The sequence below is a fragment of the Calypte anna genome, chromosome 13 (assembly GCF_003957555.1).
Source record: "Calypte anna isolate BGI_N300 chromosome 13, bCalAnn1_v1.p, whole genome shotgun sequence".
Taxonomy (NCBI): domain Eukaryota; kingdom Metazoa; phylum Chordata; class Aves; order Apodiformes; family Trochilidae; genus Calypte; species Calypte anna.
Genome location: NC_044259.1, coordinates 11,100,182 through 11,120,841, shown reverse-complemented (window position 1 = coordinate 11,120,841; position 20,660 = coordinate 11,100,182). Strand labels below are relative to the sequence as shown.

The 20,660-nt window shown below is 46.6% G+C and overlaps 2 protein-coding genes across 29 annotated transcripts; one reads left to right on the top strand and one right to left on the bottom strand.

The window, feature by feature from the left end:
- Positions 1-1,946: 1,946 nt before the first annotated feature.
- On the top strand, positions 1,947-20,036 carry HNRNPH1 (heterogeneous nuclear ribonucleoprotein H1). Of its 28 annotated transcripts, none has more exons than XM_030458905.1 (16): positions 1,950-2,055; positions 2,660-2,770; positions 10,440-10,499; positions 11,472-11,609; positions 12,873-13,028; positions 13,214-13,357; positions 14,898-15,036; positions 16,034-16,212; positions 16,435-16,506; positions 16,580-16,719; positions 16,896-17,031; positions 17,192-17,275; positions 17,401-17,451; positions 17,832-17,885; positions 18,547-18,639; positions 19,228-20,036. In XM_030458905.1, exons 2-16 carry the CDS (start codon positions 2,722-2,724, stop codon positions 19,350-19,352), a joined length of 1,620 nt encoding a protein of 539 aa, XP_030314765.1. In that variant the 5' UTR covers positions 1,950-2,055; positions 2,660-2,721; the 3' UTR covers positions 19,353-20,036. The 28 variants fall into 28 exon arrangements, with proteins under 28 accessions (XP_030314773.1, XP_030314765.1, XP_030314785.1 ...); XM_030458923.1 differs by lacking the exon at positions 1,950-2,055 and adding an exon at positions 11,167-11,261 and having other exon boundaries at positions 2,469-2,770; XM_030458913.1 differs by lacking the exon at positions 17,832-17,885 and having other exon boundaries at positions 1,947-2,055; positions 16,586-16,719; positions 19,228-20,034.
- LOC103535854 (deoxycytidine kinase) lies at positions 3,584-9,709 on the bottom strand. Its single transcript, XM_008501962.2, has 7 exons — positions 9,475-9,709; positions 8,559-8,674; positions 7,909-8,102; positions 7,500-7,647; positions 6,882-6,997; positions 5,278-5,377; positions 3,584-3,845 (listed from the first exon to the last, which is right to left on the bottom strand). The coding sequence occupies exons 1-7, from the start codon at positions 9,572-9,574 to the stop codon at positions 3,822-3,824; spliced, it is 798 nt and encodes a 265-aa protein (XP_008500184.1). The 5' UTR covers positions 9,575-9,709; the 3' UTR covers positions 3,584-3,821.
- Positions 20,037-20,660: the final 624 nt, after the last annotated feature.

The following is a 20,660-nucleotide window of genomic DNA, read 5'->3' as shown; positions in this document are numbered from 1 at the left end:
CTGGTGGATAATGAGTTCTGTCATCTTTTCAGAGCAGACATTTAAACTCTGATCAGTGTTCTCCCTGAAACAGCAAATGCTGACCCATAAAACAGTTATTGGCAATTATTTTTTGCGTTGCAATTGTATGTCCAAAACCTACCCAGAGACCAGCATCTGCATCACTTCCAGACGGGTGAAGTGCCTCCACACACGTTGAGATGCCTGGAAAACTCTTGGAGCAGAGCTACAGATTTTCACTCTTATTTTCTTGGACAGTGAAATTCTGGGGAAGAACAAAACCCTTTTAGAGAAAACCAAGTACCAGAAGCTGTAGCCTGAGTTGCTGTCAGACATGATACTGTTCATCTGTTTCTGCTGGAGAGGAAGTTAGAGGTCAAGCTGACACCATGAAACAAAGAAGGCAGATAAACTGATGATGCTTGAGATCTTAAAATCATGGAAGCAAGACCTGGAAGTTTGTGTGTGTAGAATACATAGGTAGTTGTTCCCTTGCTCGAGAAACCTCAAAAATTCCAGCATCGGATGTTTCCTACAATATTTTTATCCTCTCTTATTCTTTGCAAGTGTGTTGGCTACCTTTAGTTGCAATAGCACTTACCAGAGCTGGGCTCTATGGAAAAGGGTTAACAATTGCTGATAACAATAACTCCAATTGTTATTGTAATCTTTCAAATACCACCTCTAACTATATGGCTAACTATAGCTCTTCTTGTAACTGTTTATGCTTTTGCCTGTGTGTAGTCACATTCTTCCCCTGGAGTGTCAGCACCCAAATTCCTGTTGGATGTGTCAGGTTACAAGGCAGGCAAGTATTTTGCCTACACTTAACAGCAGTTACAAATTTGCAAGAAAGTCGTGTGACCTTTCTCCTAACACTGGACGGATTCGCATGTAGCAAAACTTCTTCCTGGTGTGAACACAGGATGCTTTGAATTTCCTAAGAGAGCTCTGAAGAGAAAACGTGTGCCAGAATGGTGTTTAACTACAATAAACACAGAATCGGGGACATTTTGAGTGAACCAGGCTTTATTTATGACTGAAAATTAGATAGCAAGAAATCAGCCAGCACAGCTCACTTCAAAGACACTGAGTGACGTGAGTTAATGCGTGACACAATGCGTGAAACACAGAGAACTCATTTTCCCTCATTATTCAAATGCCGTAATAGGGGCTAAGAAGACCGATCGGACCAATAAAACGATACATAGTAAATGTACCCTGGTCTACGGTTATTAATATGAAATAAAAGACAAAAAATATCAGTAACTCACTGTGAGAAAGGCAAAGGCTTCAATAAGGATTAGCAATGGGATTCGCTTCCCACAGACCACTCAGAAACAAAGCTGGGAGAAGCTGCCACACCTCCTCAGTCCTAAGGTCACCGCTTCTCTGTGCAATCGCACAGCTGTTTTAATTTAAATTTGTTTTAGCTAATGGTTCATTGTAACAGTATTTTGCAGAGGGATTGGTCTGGTCAGGCGCAGGGCCAAGGGACTTGCAGGTACCAAGCCAGAGAGTGACCATTCTTATCACCGGGACACCCGGAGATCTCCGCTCAGCCCGAGATCCAGCTCAGAAACCTGCGAGCATCTCAGCCCAAACAAACAAACAAACAGTCCCTCTGAAGGCACGATCCGGAACGCTGGGGGTTGCCAGGTTTTCAGCCACAGCCGTTACCATCCACACTGTTTGCATTTCCGCGCCAGGAGCTGCAAACGGCGTCACTCGAACGGAGCGAGGCCACCCAGGGGAGGGTCCCCCCGGCAGCCCAGAACGCGGCTTGCCGACCCTCCCGCAGGCCTGCCGAGCCGCGCTGCCCTTCGCTCCTTCCGCCGCCGCCTCCGGGGCTGGCAGCGCGGCCTAACCCCTCCCAAGCCTCCCGGCGGAGCGGCCCGCGGCCTCCTCCCCGCGGGACCAGCCCGCTCCCTGCCGTGTCCCCCCCCGCCGCGGCGGGAGGCGGAGCCCAGCCCACCTGACGACGGCGGGCGCTGCTGCAGTGCGCGGAGCCGCCGATCCCAGCTGGCCGCCGGAGCTCCGCGGCCGCAGCCCGCTGTGAGGAGGGGTGCCGGAGGCGGGGGGGGGGGGGGGGAAAGAGAAGGCGGGGAGGGAGAGCGATCGGCGCGGCGGGCGGGGAGGGACAAAGCCGCCGCCATGTTTGGGTAGAAAAACAGGCGAGGCGGGACCTGGAGCAGGGGCCAGGAGGGGGAGCCCGTCCCGGTGTGCGGGCAGGGGGGGAGCACAGGGGTTCCCCGCAACCCCTCGGTCGTTACCGGGTGCCCCAGGCCCGAGGGGCCGCGCTCCTGACCCCCCCCCCCCGCCACTACCCCCCCTTCCCTCACGGCGCTCCCCCCGCGCGGCCGCGTGACGTGACTCGCTGGTTCAATTTGTCGCGCTGCCATTGGCTGGCGGCCCGTGAGGGAGCAGGGGCGGGCGGCGCGTGACGTCAGGGCGCTGCGCAGCGCGGCCCGCGGCTATTTATAGGGGCGGAGGGGCTGCGCAGAAGGAGCGAGCAGGCGGGTCGGGCCCGGACAGGCAGGCGGCTTCTATCGCGCCTCATCCCCCCGAGAGCGGGGGAAAAACGTCCCGAAAAGCCCCGATCTGCCTCCGCTGGAGCGTCTCTTCGGCGGCCGCTGAGCTTTTGTTTCCGTTTGCGCAGCGCCCGAGCGCCCCCGTTGAGCTTTGTCTTGTCCCGGCCTCTGTGGGGAAGGCGCGGCCAAGATGGATCCTTGCCACACTGAGGAGACCGAGGGCGAGATCCCCGGTTTGGGTAAGGCCCGGAGGCGGCGGCGCGGGGGGTGGGGGTGGGGCGGCGGCGAGGAGGGAAACGCGGGGGTGGTGGGGGTGGGGCAGTACGGCCAGGCCGCTGCGGGTGGGGGAGGGGCGGCCTGTCGGTCGGGCCCATCCGTTCCAGGGCCCCGGAGGCGCTGACCTCCCCCCCCCTGTCTGGGCCGCGATGGGGTCGCGGTTCCCGGTGAGGACGGCCCTGGTGGCGGTAGAGGCCCTGGTGGCGGTGGCCCGGCCGGGCCCTGCCGGGTGGCGGCCTCGCGGCGCGGCCGCATGCGCAGCTCCCCTCCCCCCCCGCCGCGTGCGTGGTGGCGGCCGTGGCGCTGTGGGGGCTGCGGGGCCCGAGGCGGGGACTGCTCCCGGCGGCGGGGAGCAGCGCTGGGCCTGCGGTCCGGCCGGCTCTCTCGCTGCCTCCTGGTACCGGAGGGAGGGGGAGGAGTTGTCGTGTAGTCGGTGCGGGGGGGAGGGCGGCGGGGGGAGACCGTAAACAAGGTACGATTAAATTACAGTTTATTGCAGGTGTAACCCTTGCGACTACACCACTGTCCATCTTAAATAGCGTAAATCCTGTGATAACAGCGATTCAATAAAGCAGAAGTTTAAAGTAAAGGTTTCTGGACGCCATAACAGTCTCGGTCTTAAAATGCTGAACTCTGGCAGTTACTGCAAAACAACCCGGCCTCAGCGCCTGCTATCGCTGTCGACTGGGTTGTTAGCAGCTGATAACCGGTTAACTACTCAGTCAGTAAAGTCAGTTCTTAGTCAATACTATTTTAAAGTCTTTATTAAATAGCTGAGAATATACACAAAGTTATCAAAGAACCCCAAAGTCGTTCAGTTTAACTATATGAAATATAGCAAAACCCATACAGGTGAGAAAAGCAAAATAACAAACGAAAAACCCCCAAACCATATTTTGCATTTCAGTCTTGCCTTAAAAAGCTATACAGGCTTAGTATTGTCAGGGAACACACGTTGTTAGGTTTAACTTCTGAAATATAGGGATTTGTCAATTCACATTAATTTTCATCCTCTTAAGAAGTCAGGAAAGATTTAACCTGTGAAAACAAAAAGCATATATATTTGATATGTTAAAAGAGAAACTAAATCACCAGTGTTTTTTCTTGGAAAACAAATGGTTTGTTGCTGTATTGTAGGGATTGTTCTCACCCTACATATAAATTACCACTTGAAATAATGCTGGGTAGAGCAGAAGGTTGTGAACCCAAGATTTGCAAGTTTGTTACTATCGAGTAACTTAATTGCTTAAAAATGAGTACTTATAAAAGGTAGCTTGTGGGATGTTTTGCAGAATGTTGCTTCATTAAATAAATTTGTTTTTTTTTTACATTAGCAAGCTCCTTTGTAGGAAAAGTTTTCTAAAAATTGAAGCCAAAGATCTGTATAGCAGCTAACAGCAGAGCCAATTGTTCTGTGTGCTGAGTGGTGAAGGGAGTTGAGTGAAGACAACATGGGAAGATGCATTTGAAGTGGGGAAAGTTTAAAGATGGATGAGTGTAGCCTGGTTTGTGCCTCTAAGCTGTTAATTTCTGGTTTCTGTAAGGATATAACTAAACATAAATCTCCACAATCAAATACTCTGCTCAGCTCCCCATTTATAAAGATATATTTAATTGGGGGAATCAAGTGTGGCTTGAAGCAGTTGCTTCCATTGGTAACCTAGAACAAGATTTGAGAGGGCACATTTTGCCACTTTACAGTAGTCTTGGTTTGTGTCCCAGTGAGTGAAATAAGTAATGTTACAGCTCTGCTTGGAGGGTTGGGTATGAGCCTGGTGTCTTTAAGGAGGTTAGTTTTGGGTTTGTTTTTTTTCTGCTGTGCACCTAGTGGAGACAATTTCTCCAAATGGAGAAAGGTTGGCAGTTTCCTAAGTCTTGACTTTCCTTGTAGTTGGCAAATGCCATTTTGACTCAAGAAACCTATTTATTATCACCTTGTTTCCTCAGGGTGACTTTCCCTCCCAGCTAGTGTCACTTCATGCATTTACAACTCTGTACAAGTTACCTCTGTTGTGTGTTACCACAACACAAGTTATTGGATGTGTTGTGCTCTGTCCAGGAAGAGCACAGATCCCTAGAATGTGAGGAGGGGGCATAAATAGCACTGAGCTGACAGCAGTTTTTCTGAAGACAACATGGCTGACATGAATTGGACAGAATTCTGTAAACTATTTCTTGAATAGTGTGGCAGTGCAGACTTGGCAGAGTAGTCTGACAACTCTGTTTGTGGTGTACTTGCATCTGCTGCAAGTTTTCCCTTGAACTGTGAGGATGAGGGGTTCCTTATTTTTTAATTTTTTTTTAGTAAACATAAGAGCATTTTTTGCAGCCATGTAGCTTCTGAAATCTGAAGGAAACAAGTTGCAGGAGCCTCAGGCAAGCATTTCATCACAATTTTTAAGCATGTATAGTGGTAATAATGGCATTGCAGAAGAAAAGGAGATGTGAGGAAATGTTACTTAATCCTTACCTTACTGATCAAGTACTCCTGTTTAATCTTATCATTCTTAAAATCTTCACTCACATCCAGAACTAGAATGGGAATTTCTTTAAGGTTCTCAAAATCAACTCTGTTAGATGGAAGAACAAAATGGCAGTAAAAGCAGTACAAATTACTATCTATAAAACTATCCTGATCTTCAGTTGCTTTCCAGACTATCCTGAGGGTGCAGAATTATGCAGATTACCACACGAGCCCAAGATGTTAATGCTGATGCCCATGATATTAATATAAAGCCCAAGTCAAATCTGTCCTTAATTGCTCTTGTATAACCCAGTACAATATTATGTCACTGTAGCTGTAATTTATTTCCCAAATCTGGCCTTTCATATTTGTTTTTATTGTTCAAGTACAATAATACCTGGGGATTTTTTTGTACAAGTAAAGGAAGGAGTTTATGCTTCTTACCTTGAATTTCATTGTTACAGAATCAATGAACTAGAAATGTGATTTTGATGAGGAAGTATTTTTTTAAATTACCACTTCTGTCACATCCACCCCTTTCCAGTTAACTGCTAATCCATTTAGTATGATGCAGTTTTAAAGCTTCCTTTCATGGTGATGACCTCTTTAACAGGTTATAAGACTGGTATTTAAAATGTCTTGGAGATAAGCAACACTTTCTTTACTACAGGTTAGGAGCAAAAGGCAACAGTAGTTTTTCTTTCTGTGTGTGAAAGCCATTTCTAAAAAGCAGGAAGTGTGCTGAACAACACTTTGTTATAGACTTGAGTGTTCTATGAAAAATACAGGAAATGCTTGCTCACAAGTTTTGAAAGAGTACACAATGTAAACATTCCCCAAGTTCTTCAATATTCAGTTACTTCTATGTGCTAAGCTAATCTTACGTGAAACCTAGGGACGTAGATGTGACTGATAATGTACTTTTCCTGGAATTGTTATGCTTCCCATTCAGTAGAGTAGTACTCAAAAATATTCCAGGCTCTTGTAGGATAAAAGTCTAGACTCTGCTTTCACATTTACAGATTTCTCTAGACAGGAAAGCTAGAAAAGGAAGATGGAAGGAAGGTATGCAGAAATCACTTAGCTGCTCACTGGTTTCTTGTGTCTAAACAGTGCCTGCCAAAAGCTTTTGAGTATTGTTTATTTTGAAGCAAAGATCAATGTATAAACCTTGCAGTCATGCAGGTTGAAAGGTAGTTGGGACCTTGTCCTCTCTTACTCAGAATTGGAAGCTGCTTATTAGGTAACTTATGTGATTGGCCACTGAACACTTTCAACTCTGTCCTGTTCTGTATACTTCCAGGAAACAAAATTCACATCCTTGCTGCATAACACATAAATTCCCAGTTGAAGCCAATGCTTAGCAAAGGCTTTAAATTAGATGAAGTTCCATCTTTTGGTAATATTTTTTCCCTGACAAAATGATCACCTCGCTGCATGTAACAGTGTAATCATTTCTGTGCCTAGAAACCTGGAGTGCATATAAAGATAATCCCAACTTTGTGTGAACCTAGTCTTAAACTTTTAGTTTTATCCCTTATCAACTTAAACATATGGTAGGAAAGATAGTTGCCTCTAAGTTTAAACTTGCTGCAGAAACTGATTCATACCTCATAGTCCTTTCATGAAGCCAGGCTTCATGTTTGTAGTGGAGATTTTCCAAATACTCAAGTTCAATTCCTTGCTCTTCTTCTCTTCCCCTCATCTGTAGCCTTTCCATGCATTTCTGAAGGAAAAAAAAGCCTGGTCACTAGTAATGTTTTGAAGGCTCAATCTGCTAAATAGCTCAACTAGTTCTTTAATAGCAGGAGTTCTAGATATCAGCAAGTATTAATTTAAAATGCTTGGCTGAATATATATTAGTTAAATCCAGTAACTTCCCTTTAAAAATAAAAGCCAAACTTGATCCACTAAAAGATCATCTTCAGTTCATAACTGTATGGCAAGGGAAGTCCATCTTTATTCAGAAGTTCACTTCCAGCTTTGGATCCTTATTGGGAGTGGTAGGTATTGGCAAGGGTAGCGAGGCCTTTCCCAACTGTGACAGTTCTGTCATCAGTATGGTAGCTCAGAAGTCAGAGTATTTAATCTGGTCTCTGAATGAAATCTGAATTCATAATTCCCATTATGTTTAGGGTGGATGGGAGCTAATTCAATGTTAGTCATTGAAGTATTAACCCTCGTAAGCTCCTGGAAACAAAAGTTGGAGCTGAAAAGAGTGAACATACCTGAGGTGTGGTTCTTAGGTAGATCATGCCATCCAGTTCTAGATCTGATTCAAACTGATTCAAAAGCCATGTGTGCCAGTCCTGGTAAATAGCCCACTCTGTTTCATTAATGTTTCCAGACTCAAACAGGTTAGATGCAAATACATATCTGCAATGAAAGGCAGTGGTCATTCTTGGCATGAGGTTAAGTTAACTATAAACCCACTTTTTTTGTTAAAATCAGAATCATGATACTGAAAGAATCTGTTCACTCGTATCTGTGCTGTACTCTCAATACCATCCAGTTCTTACTGCTGAATCAGACCTGTTCCTTGCAAATAGTTTTACCAGAAGTGTTTCTCCAGCTCCCTGTCTTTAAGCATAAGGAGCTGGAGCTTTTAATCTGAGCTCGTGTTTTTAGAATAATTACCTGTCACTGTACACAGATCTCTCAAAAAATTGCACTGGATGTTCAGCTTCCCGTAGCTTGGCTGAGAGAGGTTTTAACTGTGCTCTTACTCTACTTAAGCAAGCATAAGTCTGAAATGTGTAAGCCCATCTTGAGGGTTTATCATAGAGCATTTGAAGTAGATTTCCTCCACTCTTCTGAGATGTTGAGAGTTCCTAGGGGACAAAAGAGAACTTAGTACTGGCACATCTGCAGGATTTTACTCCCCCCCCCCTTTTTTTTTTTCAGTCCAGAAATCTATGTTAAAGCAAGATTTGTGGCCTTGAATTTTTTTTGTTTTGTTTTGCTTTGTTTTGGTTTCTGGAAAATGCTTAAGCACAGGAATAGGGGTTTGTTTCTCATCATAGTCTTCATGAGATCTCTAGAACAGGTTGTTCATTAGAGTTCTAGGCTTTAATGTGAGTCTTGTGGAGAAGGGGTGGTTATTTGTAACCTACATTCCATATCTGTCTAAAGAGCATTTACAGTTGGGTCAGCTGGTGTAATGGTGAAGATGACTGGATAGTGCAGACTCCTTATAGCTGAATTTTTGGGATGGCTCCCTGGCCAACCACTGCACCTTCTTGTGCCCCTTCCCTACTCCTGGAGCTCCCCAAATTCAGCACACCCACCTCACATTCATCCTCGACTGTCTGGATGTTGCACCACTTGGCGATGGGTTCTGGGATGATCTCCCACTCATCACTGTGCTGCTCTAGGAGCCTGACAAATGTTGATTTCCCTGCAGCTGAACAAGATGGGAAAAGTTCAGAGCGTGTGGATGAGGCTGGATTTACTGATTCCAGTTGTGAGGCAAGGTTAGAGGTGCGCGGGGACCCCGCGGACAGGCTTTGGGGTGCTGCGAGCAGAGCTGGGCGCTGGGAAGGGCAGGAGGAGCTGCTTGCTAGGGCACCTTCGGAGAAAACAACTCTTTAATCTCCGGCGCCAGAAGGCCGAGCCGGCGATAAGGAGGTGGCGGAGGCTGCGCGCCATTTCAGGAGCAGAGGGAGGCTGAGGCGGGGGCGGGGCCTCGCTCATTGTTCGGGGAGGGGCTGCCGCGCGTGCGCGGCCCTGTGGCGCGGGGGAACGCAGCCGCGCGTGCGCAGCGCGAGCTGGTCCCGGCGGGTGGGGCGAGTGGGGGAGATTCGGCCCGGGCGCGCTTAAAGCGGCTTCGCGCTGCCAGAGCACGACCCTCGGTACCGAGCCCGGTCCCGGAACGGGCAGGGAGCGAGGGAACGGCCCCGCGAGCGGGCGGAGGGGCTCCGGTGAGCCCCGGGAGGAAGGGATGTTTGTTCTCTTAAAGCACACCCAGAAGCTGTTAGCCACGAACGGGGATATCTGGGCCCTGGGCAAGGCGATGGCGTCAGTTTCTGACTATCGCCGGGAGTGCCCCCCTCCCTTCTCCCTCAGCGAGATCCCATCTTTCCGTAGAGGTGGTGGGCAAGAAGCCGCTCCTCTCCTAAAGCATCTCCTCCGCCCTCTCCGGGCGCTCCTCTGCCTTCTCCCCCTACCCCCGGTCCCTATTCCGTTCCCCGCGGCCGTGCTCACCGATGTTCCCCTCAATGGAAATCTTCCTGAGGCGCTTCTGGAAGCTGGAGTCGAGGGAACCGGCGAGGCTGTGGCAGTGCCGCTTTGCAGGGGTGGACATGGCGCCGAGCGGGAGCACACGGAGCTCTCGGCTGCTCCAGCCCACTTAAAGTCTCCCGCCAGTCGGGGGGCGGGTTGGCTGCTTCCCGCCACCCCTCCCCGGGAGGAGGCGGAGGCGCTGCCCCCTCCCCCGCCCTGGCGGGATGGCGACCGATCCCTCCTGCTCCCGCCCGGCCGTTGTCTTCAGGGCGTTTGAAACGCGTGTTCACAAGTGAAATCAAGCCAGAGCGGCTTTGTTCAGGAAGTTTCCGCAAAACGGTTCCAGTCACTCACCTGATTTGCATTGACTGATTTGCATTTGTTTATCCATGTTGCTTGATTTGCAGATGTGAAGTTTAGAGTTTGTTGGGGTTTTTTGTTTTTTTTTTTTTCGTCCAAAAGTTTCTAGGTTTTGGGGGGAGGTAGTGGTGCGGATTGGTATCTGTTAAACAAAACATTTCGCAGTTATGTAAGGGCTGAGGCCATGCAAATTGTCAGTGTTGGTAGTTACTGAAAAGGAAGCACGCATGGGTGAAAGGTTTGATAATGCTTTTTGGCTCCACAATTCCTGTGTCAGTGTTGAAGTGCCTGGGGCTTCACTGAGTTTCATAACTCCTGCATCTGGGCGGGCAAGTAGGAACTTGTTCTTTCCAAAGTAATGAAAGGGGGTGGGAAATTCTCAGCTGGTGGGTTTTATGGGTGCAAGTATCCAGGGCTGTGTGGCCACAGTTCCTCCTGCAGCTTTCTGTTACCTCTGTAATAATGAGGTTCAGGGGGAAATCGAGCTAGGTCTGGTGTGTTTGGAGGAGACGGGAGGGAGTTATATTTTTCTTTATGATAATTATGACACATGTCTCTTCTTTCCCCATCTCCTACAAACACACCAGGCTTCAGTGACCGAAGCGAGCAGATTGTTTCACGTGGGGTAGCGTCAGCCTTTGAAGCTGGTAAGTGATAGTTCCCGCGCTTCTCCTTGTCCAGCCAGACTCCTTACTCACTCTCCGTGCTTGTGTGTGTGTGGGGGAGCGAATGTCGGTAGCGGGGACCGCTCCCTCCACCACCCCCCCTCTCTCCGCGCACTCCGGCGGCCCCGGGTGGGAGGGCGGGAGGGTCGCGGGCCACGCGTGGCGTGAAGAGCGGCGCTGAGAGGCGCGTGCGGGCAGGCCCGTCCCGCCCTGAGCGCGGGAGACGGCGCCGGGGCTTTGTTGAGCGGGGCAGGCAGGGGACGCATGCGCAGAGGGCGGGGGGGCCGGTGGGCCATAGACTAGCGAGGACGCATGCGCAACCTGGCGGGAGCGAGTCGGGCGGCCATACCACAGAGCATGCGCGGGGGCGGGGCTGGAGCCCGCCGGGTCCTCGCGCACGCGCCCCGCACCTCATCCCGCCGCCACGCCGCATCCCGCACGGTGTCCCGGCGGCCCGAGCTCTGACGGCGAACGCTCGCCACACGCCGCTCTCCTGCCGGCCACGGGTGCTGGGCGCGTCGGTGGGGACAGCCAGTCGTCGGGCCCACCAAGGCGGTGTCTGGGTCCGGGGTTCTTTGTGCGGCGGAAGGGCCGGCCCAGCGGAAGCGGGAAGTACCCGCCGCCATTTCCTAGCGCGCTCTCGCCACAGGCTCGCCCGCTCGCTGCCGCCTGACTGGGAGTAGGCGCTCTCCGGACAGCGGATCAGGCTCGGAGCCCTAGAACCACCGCGGAGCCCCACCATGTGTGCGTGCGGGGATGGGGCTGGGCGCGGGCCGGGGGGCGGGCCGGGAGAGGCTCCGTGTGTGTGAGGCGGGCAGCGGTCCGAGGTAGAGGAGGCTCGGGGGCGGGCGGGCAGGCAGGCACAGGCCGAGGGGGCCGCCGGGCGCTCTGAGGGGGTGCGGGTGGCGGCCGTGTTGTGCGGCGTCTCAAAGGGCTTGCTTTGGTCTTCTCCAGCAACCACAGAAGCTGAGACGGAGCAGAGCCTCACCCCCAACGTGATGCTCAACACGGAGAGCACCGAGGGATATGTGGTGAAAGTCAGGGGGCTGCCTTGGTCCTGCTCCACTGAGGAAGTGCAGAGGTTTTTTTCCGGTAAGTAGAACTGTTGGGGAATTGGGGTGTGGGAGAGAGGCTGATTTGTGTTGTCAATGCTGGATTCCTTGAGTGTACACAATGGATGAGACACTTGACTAGAAAGTGGAGCTTATAATGCAACAAGTGTCTCAGTTAAGATGCAGCATGAAAAGGTAGGATTGTGCTAACAGGAACTAGAGAAAAAGGAGCTTAACCTGTCTGGGATAGTCACAACTCCCTTAGATTCATTTACAACCAGAAGACACAAACTTCCATTTCAAAGTAAACGTCAAAATTCTTGTTTCAGGTTAAACTGGATCAATAGAGTTTTTGGTGCTGCCCTACTAGGCTCAGTTGCATTACATACATAATGTGTCATATCATTCCCCCAGCTTAATATGTTTTAATAAGTTGTGGTGCTAAATACATAGGTTCTTCAGTGGCTGGAAATTTTAAGGCTTCTTCAGGAATTCAGCACATTTGGCTTTGTTTTGATTAGTTCATTATGCTTGCACTGATAATATTCTTTGTGCTGATGAGAAAGTTAAGGTCAGCAGCTAGCACATGTCACTTGTCCTGAGTCAGGAAAACTTTGTTATATACAATGTACACTTAATAGAATCTAGAAAGTTAGGAGGGGAGGGATCTCAAAAGATAATCTAGTCCAACCCCCTCTGCCTGTTCTGTGCTGGACTCTTCAAGTAGTTCCCTGCCCTTCTTGAACTGAGGGGAGCAGAACTGGACACAATATTCCAGATGTGGCCTCACCAGGGCAGAGTAGAGGGGAAGGAGAACTTCTCTTTACCTACAACCACCCCCTTCTATTGCACCCCAGGATGCCATTGGTTTTCTTGGCCTCCAGGGCTCATGGTCAGCCTTCTATCTGCCAGCACTTCCAGGTCCCTTTCATGTATGCTGCTCTCCCCAACTATACTGCTACCTGGGGTTGTTCTTTCCCAGATACAGGACTCTACACTGTCTCTTGTTGTAATATATTAAATTTTTCCCTGCCCCACTCTCCAGTCTGTCCAGGTCCCTCTGAGTGGCAGCACAAAACACATTTATCTGTAGTATTTTTCTACTTTTCAGACTTAAAGGGAATTTAAGTTCAGTTCATCCTTTAGTTTATTGTTCACTGTAAAAGCTGTAACAAGAATACCACTGGTTTGGGCTTCTTAATGTGCCTCGTGTTGTTAGTTTTTACCTTGTAGCACATCTGAAACTTCTAAAGTCACCGTGTTCCTGTAGTGATTAAATCTGGCTTTTCTGTTTCATTTGCAGATTGCAAAATTCTGAATGGGGCTCTGGGCATCCGTTTCATCTACACCAGGGAGGGCAGACCCAGTGGAGAAGCATTTGCTGAACTTGAATCAGAGGAGGATGTGAAATTGGCCCTGAAAAAAGACAGAGAGACAATGGGACACAGATACGTTGAAGGTTTGACTCAGTTCATCTAGTAACTGATTAAAAGTGTGTTTGGGGTGTTGGTTAATTACGTTTGTCTCTTTAAAATGCATGTGAAATGACAAATGGGCTTGTATATCCTAAGCTCATTTCTAGGCAGATTGCTTTTAAAACTCTTGTGTATTCTGGGATGCATTAATTCTGAGTGCCTTTTACAGTTTTCAAGTCAAACAACGTTGAAATGGATTGGGTTCTGAAGCATACTGGTCCCAACAGCCCTGATACAGCTAATGATGGTTTTGTACGTCTTAGAGGACTCCCATTTGGCTGTAGTAAAGAAGAAATTGTACAGTTCTTTTCAGGTATGTGAGGTAAAAGTTGTAGCTGTAGCACTATTGATCTATGCTAAAAAACCACAACAGCTCGCCATGGATTGCCCAGCAGTACTTCCAACAGGATACTGATAGGTGTTAAAAAAAGGCAATTCTTCATTAGTTACCTGGGTTTGAGACATCAGTTCCTGAAGTTCTTGTTCATTAAATAGTTGAGGAAACTCCAGAAAGCTGTTTAAATTTACAGTTAGTGGGACATACTGTTCCAAGTAAGGAAGAGAGCAGAAAACGAGTGTCTTGTTATCTAAATTAAAAGTGAGTAATTGAGTTGGAGCACATCTCCATCCACAGTCCTGGCTGCTTCACCCTGTGCAGTGAAGGATGTAGAACATGCTTACTGCTGGGCTCAGCACAAGGAGCAGGATCTGAGGATGGGCATGCATTGTGCCTGTGATGTTTAATGTGTGTAGAATTAACATTAAGCAAAAGTCCAGGAAAAAACCCCAAAAACACTGCCACCACCTAAAAAACCCCAACGTGAAAAACCTGCTGGAACTCTACCCAAGTACAGATTCCCCCTCTCCCCTTTTCCCTTCATAGGGGGCAAAAAAAAGCCCCTTGATATTGCATAGCTTGACATTTTTGTGGATGAAGAGATACAGTTTTGTGTTGACTCATTCTCACTTTTTTTGCAGCTGTTGCATATTTTAGGAACTGGAATACTATTACAAATGCCTAAGAACCAAATCTGTTTTATCTAGGATTTAAATTAGTAGTAGATTTCTAAATGCAACTGTTAAAATTAGCTTGGAATATTTTGCCATAACAAGGTATAACTGAGCTTACTGTTTTACTTTTAAATACAGTAGAAATACTTCCAATTTTACAACTTCAGAGCTTTTTTTTATTATTATTATTTTTTATTGATATGTTGTCAACAAGAGCAATTCCTAAGCATGTGCATTTTAACTTGTTTCTTACATGGTTGATTCAAGCTTTAAAAACTGTTAATGTGCTTAATGTACAAAATGTGCCTCTTCTGTTCAGAAACTAATACTTCTGAAATTACTTCATGATTTTTTCTTACTTAAGCACCCCCTAAAGTTTAAAAAAATTAATGCCAAAACTCAATGTTTGCGTAAGACTGAAGTTTACATGAGTGATTCCTAGTAAAAAAAAAAAACGCTGCATATAAAGCTGTTTGATTTGCTTTGTTCAAATTATAATTACAAGTTCATCTTGAATACTTTCACAGAATTGAAGAGGTTTGTAATACGTGAACTTCTTAATGCACCCTGTACTAGATGCTTTATCTGAGGAGTTGTCCCTGACACTCGGAACACTCAATTTTCTGTGCTCTGCAGGGTGGGTTAAGAAGGTTAACTGAATGGTATGTGATGGTGGATCTTTCTGTTGACATGCTTTTTCTTCTGCTGTTCTGGAATCAACATACCATTCACTTACAAGTGTTGAAAATTCTGGTGTATATAAAGCTTTAAGAAAAACTCATGACTGGGCTTGTGATGTTAATATTGCCCCCCTACTGGGGTTATTTGTCCTTGGGTTGAAGGGTTGGAAATCGTGCCAAATGGGATAACATTGCCGGTGGACTTCCAGGGGAGGAGTACGGGGGAGGCCTTCGTGCAGTTTGCTTCACAGGAAATAGCTGAAAAGGCTCTAAAGAAACACAAGGAAAGAATAGGGCACAGGTGGGGATGGATGGTTGGTTGGCTATGTCACTTTTCTTATGGTAAACAATTAAATCCATATTCTCTCTTCTGAAAGTGTTAACATCTGAATAGAAATAGTATTTTGGTCTGTAACTCTGTGAAAAGTAAAGGTACTGCTAACGTGTATGGCACAGACTGTTTTGATTGACCCAAAATAGAAGATTAAATTGTTCTAAGTTTAAAGTGTGCTTTGGAAACTTGATAATGCTGGAGGAGTGCAAAACTGATAGCTTGAAAGCAACAAAGTTGAGAGACTATGGCTTTAACTTCTTAAATAGCACCAATTATACCTTTAGCTCTAAAGACATGCACAGTACTCTTATTACCATAAGAAAATGTGATAACTTTCTAAACTTGTTTTATAAGTTGAAATGTAACAAATTTTCTTACTGTATTAATCTTCAATGTAATAAGCATAGCTTTCAAGAAATTGTCACAAAGGTGTTTTGGTTTTTTTTTTCTATTTTACTTGTGACTCTTTTTCACTGAGGCATGCACTTCTTGCCTACGCTGAATCACTGAAGCGTAGGCTGGGTTCACAAGTACATGCAGAACTTTTTGTAGCATCCTGGTGGGTTAAAATCTTGGTGGAGATCAGGTTTTTAACCCTCTGTTTACACTCCCACAAGTGCTGAGTTGAGCGGACCTCAGTCCCTCCTTTGTTTTTTGACTAACACTTGAAATTGGGGGGAGGAGGGCGGGGAATCAATATTGCTCCCCCACCCTTAAGGTTGGGATACTCTGAAGTATGAGGAGCACATAAACCCTTCAGTAACTGTAATTTCTTGAAAATACACTGATTTGAAAGTAACGTAGGACTTATATAATACGTCATTGCCTACATAATGTAAAGAAACCTGGCTTAAAATACGCTGCCAGTTTTGAGGCTATGACTAAGTGGCTTGTTTAATCTAAAGTTGTGAGGTGTTTGTGGAAGGGACTGAAGACTGACTTCTTCCTGTGGAAACACTCGTAGGTACATTGAGATCTTCAAGAGCAGTCGAGCAGAAGTGCGCACTCACTACGACCCTCCACGCAAGCTCTTGGCCATGCAGAGACCCGGTCCTTACGACAGACCTGGTCTTACCCGGGGATATAACAGTCTTGGTAGAGGAAGTAGCTTGGAAAGAATGAGGCGTGGAGCTTACGGAGGAGGTAAGTATATGATGTCCAAGAGGGAGCTGCTTAACTGAGAAGCAGCAACACTTGGACCCTGGTATTGTCTTCTCTGATTTGTAATTGCTGGTTTGTATGTGTCCTTGGCTTTATTTCTTCTAGAAGAATCTGAGCTTTCTAATAGTAGCTGTCTGCAGTGTGTTCATGTATATTTGGATCTCTCTGTGGTTGAAATGAACATGTTGTCCAATCTATTTATAGGTTATGGAGGTTATGATGACTACAATGGGTATAATGATGGCTATGGTTTTGGGTCTGATAGATTTGGAAGAGGTAAGATTGCTCTAATAGGAATAGTAACTGACCTTTCGACACGTGTCAAAAGAAACTAAAATACATCTGAAAGACCTAGAATGGACTCTTTTCTCTGCAGGAATGTCGGACCACAGATACGGCGACGGGACGTCCACCTTCCAGAGCACGACCGGCCACTGCGTCCACATGAGAGGTCTGCCTTACAGAGCTACAGAGAATGACATCTATAACGTGAGTTCCAGACCTGCCCATCCCCTAAGTGCATGGCTTTGAGAGCCTGTGATGGCTGTTGGACGTGTCAGCTGCATGGCAGCTAACAAGTGTCCTGTTAGAGAAAAGAAGGGCTTGCTGTAGGACTGAGCTGTTGCATTGGTGCGTTTTAATCTGTGTGACTGTTTCGCATGTAGTTCTTCTCACCTCTGAACCCTGTAAGAGTACACATTGAAATCGGACCAGATGGCAGAGTAACTGGGGAGGCAGACGTGGAATTTGCTACTCATGAGGATGCAGTGGCTGCCATGTCCAAAGACAAAGCAAATATGCGTAAGTATGACCGAGGATACAGTGCTCTAGAGAAAGAACAGCACTGCTGTGTAGTGCCTCTGCTGTAACTGGAATGCCAGAGGTTTTATTGCAGCCTTACTTGCAGTGAGGCAAACTGAGCATGGGTCTGGTGTGAAATGGCAAAATTTTCTTCTTTCAGAACACAGATACGTAGAACTCTTCTTGAATTCTACAGCAGGAGGAACTGGTGGTGCCTATGGCAGTCAGATGATGGGAGCAATGGGTATGTGTAACAGTGCACTTCTAAGCAAGCACTTGCTATTTAACAAAGCTGGCTAATTTTATACAGCTCCTGCTTATTCTGTGCCTGGCATAAAAACTGAAATTCATTCTGTCTTAATCACACAGTCAAGGAATCGGAAGGGGTAGTCCAAGATTGGAACACTAGCACATTGGCAGGTATATATAAACTTTTTGAGAATACCTTTGAACAATTAATAGGTTGAATAAACTGTGTTGCTGAATGTGTGTGGGGTGTGTGTGTGATGGGGTGAGTGATTCCTGGGAGTGTGCTGGTGTGGGAGTGAAGCAGGTGATGCCTCCATTTTTTCCCTCTCCCCCCAGTCCCTTTTTTTTTGAGACCAGAACATAGTCTGGTGATGGAGGGTGTATCTGTTGCATGTGATATGCCATTCAAGCCTGATCTTGGTGGTGGGAGAAAATCTGTTTGGAATTAGGAGAAGCTGAATTGTTCTAGCAAGTTGCAAAATTGCTTGAGGATCTAAAATGTGTGTTTGCAACACAAGTCTAAATGACCTTTTGCTGTTGTGTATGTAAAGCAGATACCCTTCTTGATACCCGACTTGCCTGGTTTCTTGGAGATTATGGTGGAGGTTGGTTTGGAGGGTTTCTTGAGGGTGGTGGGATGTGTATGTGTAGATAAAAGCACCATAAAAGGAGCAGTGTATTATGAAATATTTGAAGTCTAATGCTGATAGTTTACCTATGGAGAAGTTCTTGTTGGGAATATAGACAAGTGATGAGGTGAAGAGCAGCAGAAGCTTAGGTAGAGATCTCTTAGAGCACTGCTGTGATGTACAAGCAGTGTGTAACAGCCATTAGTCTCTGTCAGGACTTGTCTGCAAATGAGTAACTCCAGTTAATGGGTGGGCAGAGGGATGGGTACTGTCATGGGCAGCAGTCCTGTGTGAGGGCACTTGGAGCCAAGTTTAAGTCTGTCAAAAGTGCTTATTATATAGGATATAGCAGCTTGATCTATAGAAACTAAAAATAAACCCTTGTAGTCAGTGTTACACAGTTGCAAGTGCTTGGTGTAATTTTAAAAGCTTTGGTTGCCACTCAGTTACAGGAATGGCTTTAGAAACTTGCAGGCTTTGAGCTTGCTTAGGTGATACACCAGGGAAGGAAGTTACCTGGGTGAGAGCCAGCTAGTGCCAGAGTATGAGGGCTGTTGGCCAGGTGAGGGGTGGGTTTGTTGATCATGAGCAGACCTTGACAGGCAAGTTCTGAATGTTTTTATTCTTAACTTAAAAGGAAGCCAATCCAGTTATGGTGGTCCAGCTAACCAGCAATTGAGTGGGGGTTATGGAGGAGGATATGGTGGCCAAAGCAGCATGAGTGGATATGGTAAGAGCATTTCTTCACCGTTTTTAGGTGGGTGAGGGGGGGGTGGTTTAGCATGCCTTACAGTGCTGTTTGCCCCTGTTAAAGGGCTCTTGTACAGATGGGCAGCATAAGCCCTGAAAGTTTTAAGGCTTGATTGTTGTAAATGTTAAAACTAATGGAAAATTGGAGGGGAAGAGTTTTAAAGTGGGAACTTGGAGCTTAGGGGGAAAACGTGGGAGATTTATTCTGAAAGGGGGAGGAAACGCCAGTCTCCAAACTTGTAACTGCTCTGTACAGAAGCTGGAGACAACCCTAGTTTTAAAACTCCATTCAGTACAAACCGGGGAAGGCGTGTGGGGGCGGCTGGGTGCTCGTCACTGCCAGTGACCAAGCAGAGGATTCAGAAAAAGGGGGGCAGGACAGACCTGTCTCTTTGATTGAACAATCACTGAACTTCTTTTTGGGTACGGCGCTGTAAACTGACACTTTGCAGTATTGGGCACAGTAGATGGTGTTTACGCGGTGGCCCAGCAAGGACAGGCGTTGGGGGAATGCTGCTACGAGTCGGCCTGAGCCAGCTGTGAACCCGCTGTCGGTTTTCCCCCTCAGACCCCGGGAGCCAGGGCGCCATGAACAGCAGTTATTACAGCAGCGGGAACCGCGCCTCCATGGGAGTGAACGGCATGGGCGGCATGTCCAACATGTCCAACATGAGTGGTGGCTGGGGAATGTAACCAATCGCTGACTTTTGGTCAAAATCTTTTTTTTAAAAAACAAACAAAAAAAAATACAAACAAAAAACTAAGTTTAACAGTTTTGCAATACGAGCTTGTGATTTATGCTTTACTGTAAGTGAAATTCAGGATTGTTATTTTAAAACCTTTCAGGTTCAGTATTTTTGAACATACGGAAATGAACATTCATCTAGGATGTAATAACCAAGTTGAGTAAAGACTATAACTGTTAAACAATTTCGAGCGTTTCTCAAGTTAGTTTTGTTGTAGGAGTGTATTTAAGCAGTAAGCGTATTTAGGTTAAAGCTGTTTGAATTACGTTAAATGTTGCTCTTATACCATATTACATCCAACACTGTTTTGAATACATGTTGAAAGAGACATGCTTTTTTGTAAAGAAACAATATAGGAGCTGTGTCTGAAATTCAAAGTGAACATTTGGCATGTTAGTTCTAGTTTCTTTCTTTTAATATCCTGTAAGGCACGTTAAAAGCTTTTTTTTTTTTAAGTTAATGGGGGAAACGTGTTGAGACGCAATACGGCTACTTTAGGATTTTGGTCTTGGTGTTCGTATAAAATTCTGAGGCCTTGATTTAATCTTTCATTGTATTGTGATTTCCTTTTTAGGTGTATTGCGCTAAGTGAAACTTGTTAAATAAATCTTCCTTTTAAAAACTGGAACTCACTCCTTATTGACTTCCAACTTCTGTGGTGTTAGTTCCATGTGCAGAAGTGTCACTGTGTTTCCCTGTCCTCAGTGATTGTAGCACCCTAATGCGCGCCTGCCCATAGCATTGTGACTGCTCCTAACAACCATTCTCACCTAAATGATGTTAAAGTGACAATTATTTCTCAGCCAGGGGAGGAGAGTGAAGAAAAGAAGCACCTCTGGGTGCTGGGAGTGTGTGGGTTTGAAAGTGCCAGAAGGCTGCAACGTGAGCAGGGGTATTGGCAAAGGGGGGCTGAGGGGTGATTCTGTACTTAATTGTAGGTGGCTCTTTGGAGCCAGTGTGCTGCATTAATGTTGCAGCTCAGTGCAACCATGTTTCAATAAATTCACCTTGTCAACCCTCACGCTTAAAGATGTGATTTTATAAGCAGCTGTTAACAATTCCTGAGCAGTAGAACTTCTGCATCAGCTTCCATGCACTAAATTTATTTGCTCTTTCCATGTAATCATTCCTTTGAGGTCCCTTTCTACAGTGAAGAAAACCCCACCACTTTTTGCAGCAGTGGAGCTTTGGAAAGGGTTAAATCCTGATCACTTTGTTCTGCAGCCACTGGTGTCTCTGGGCTGTTAAACTGCTT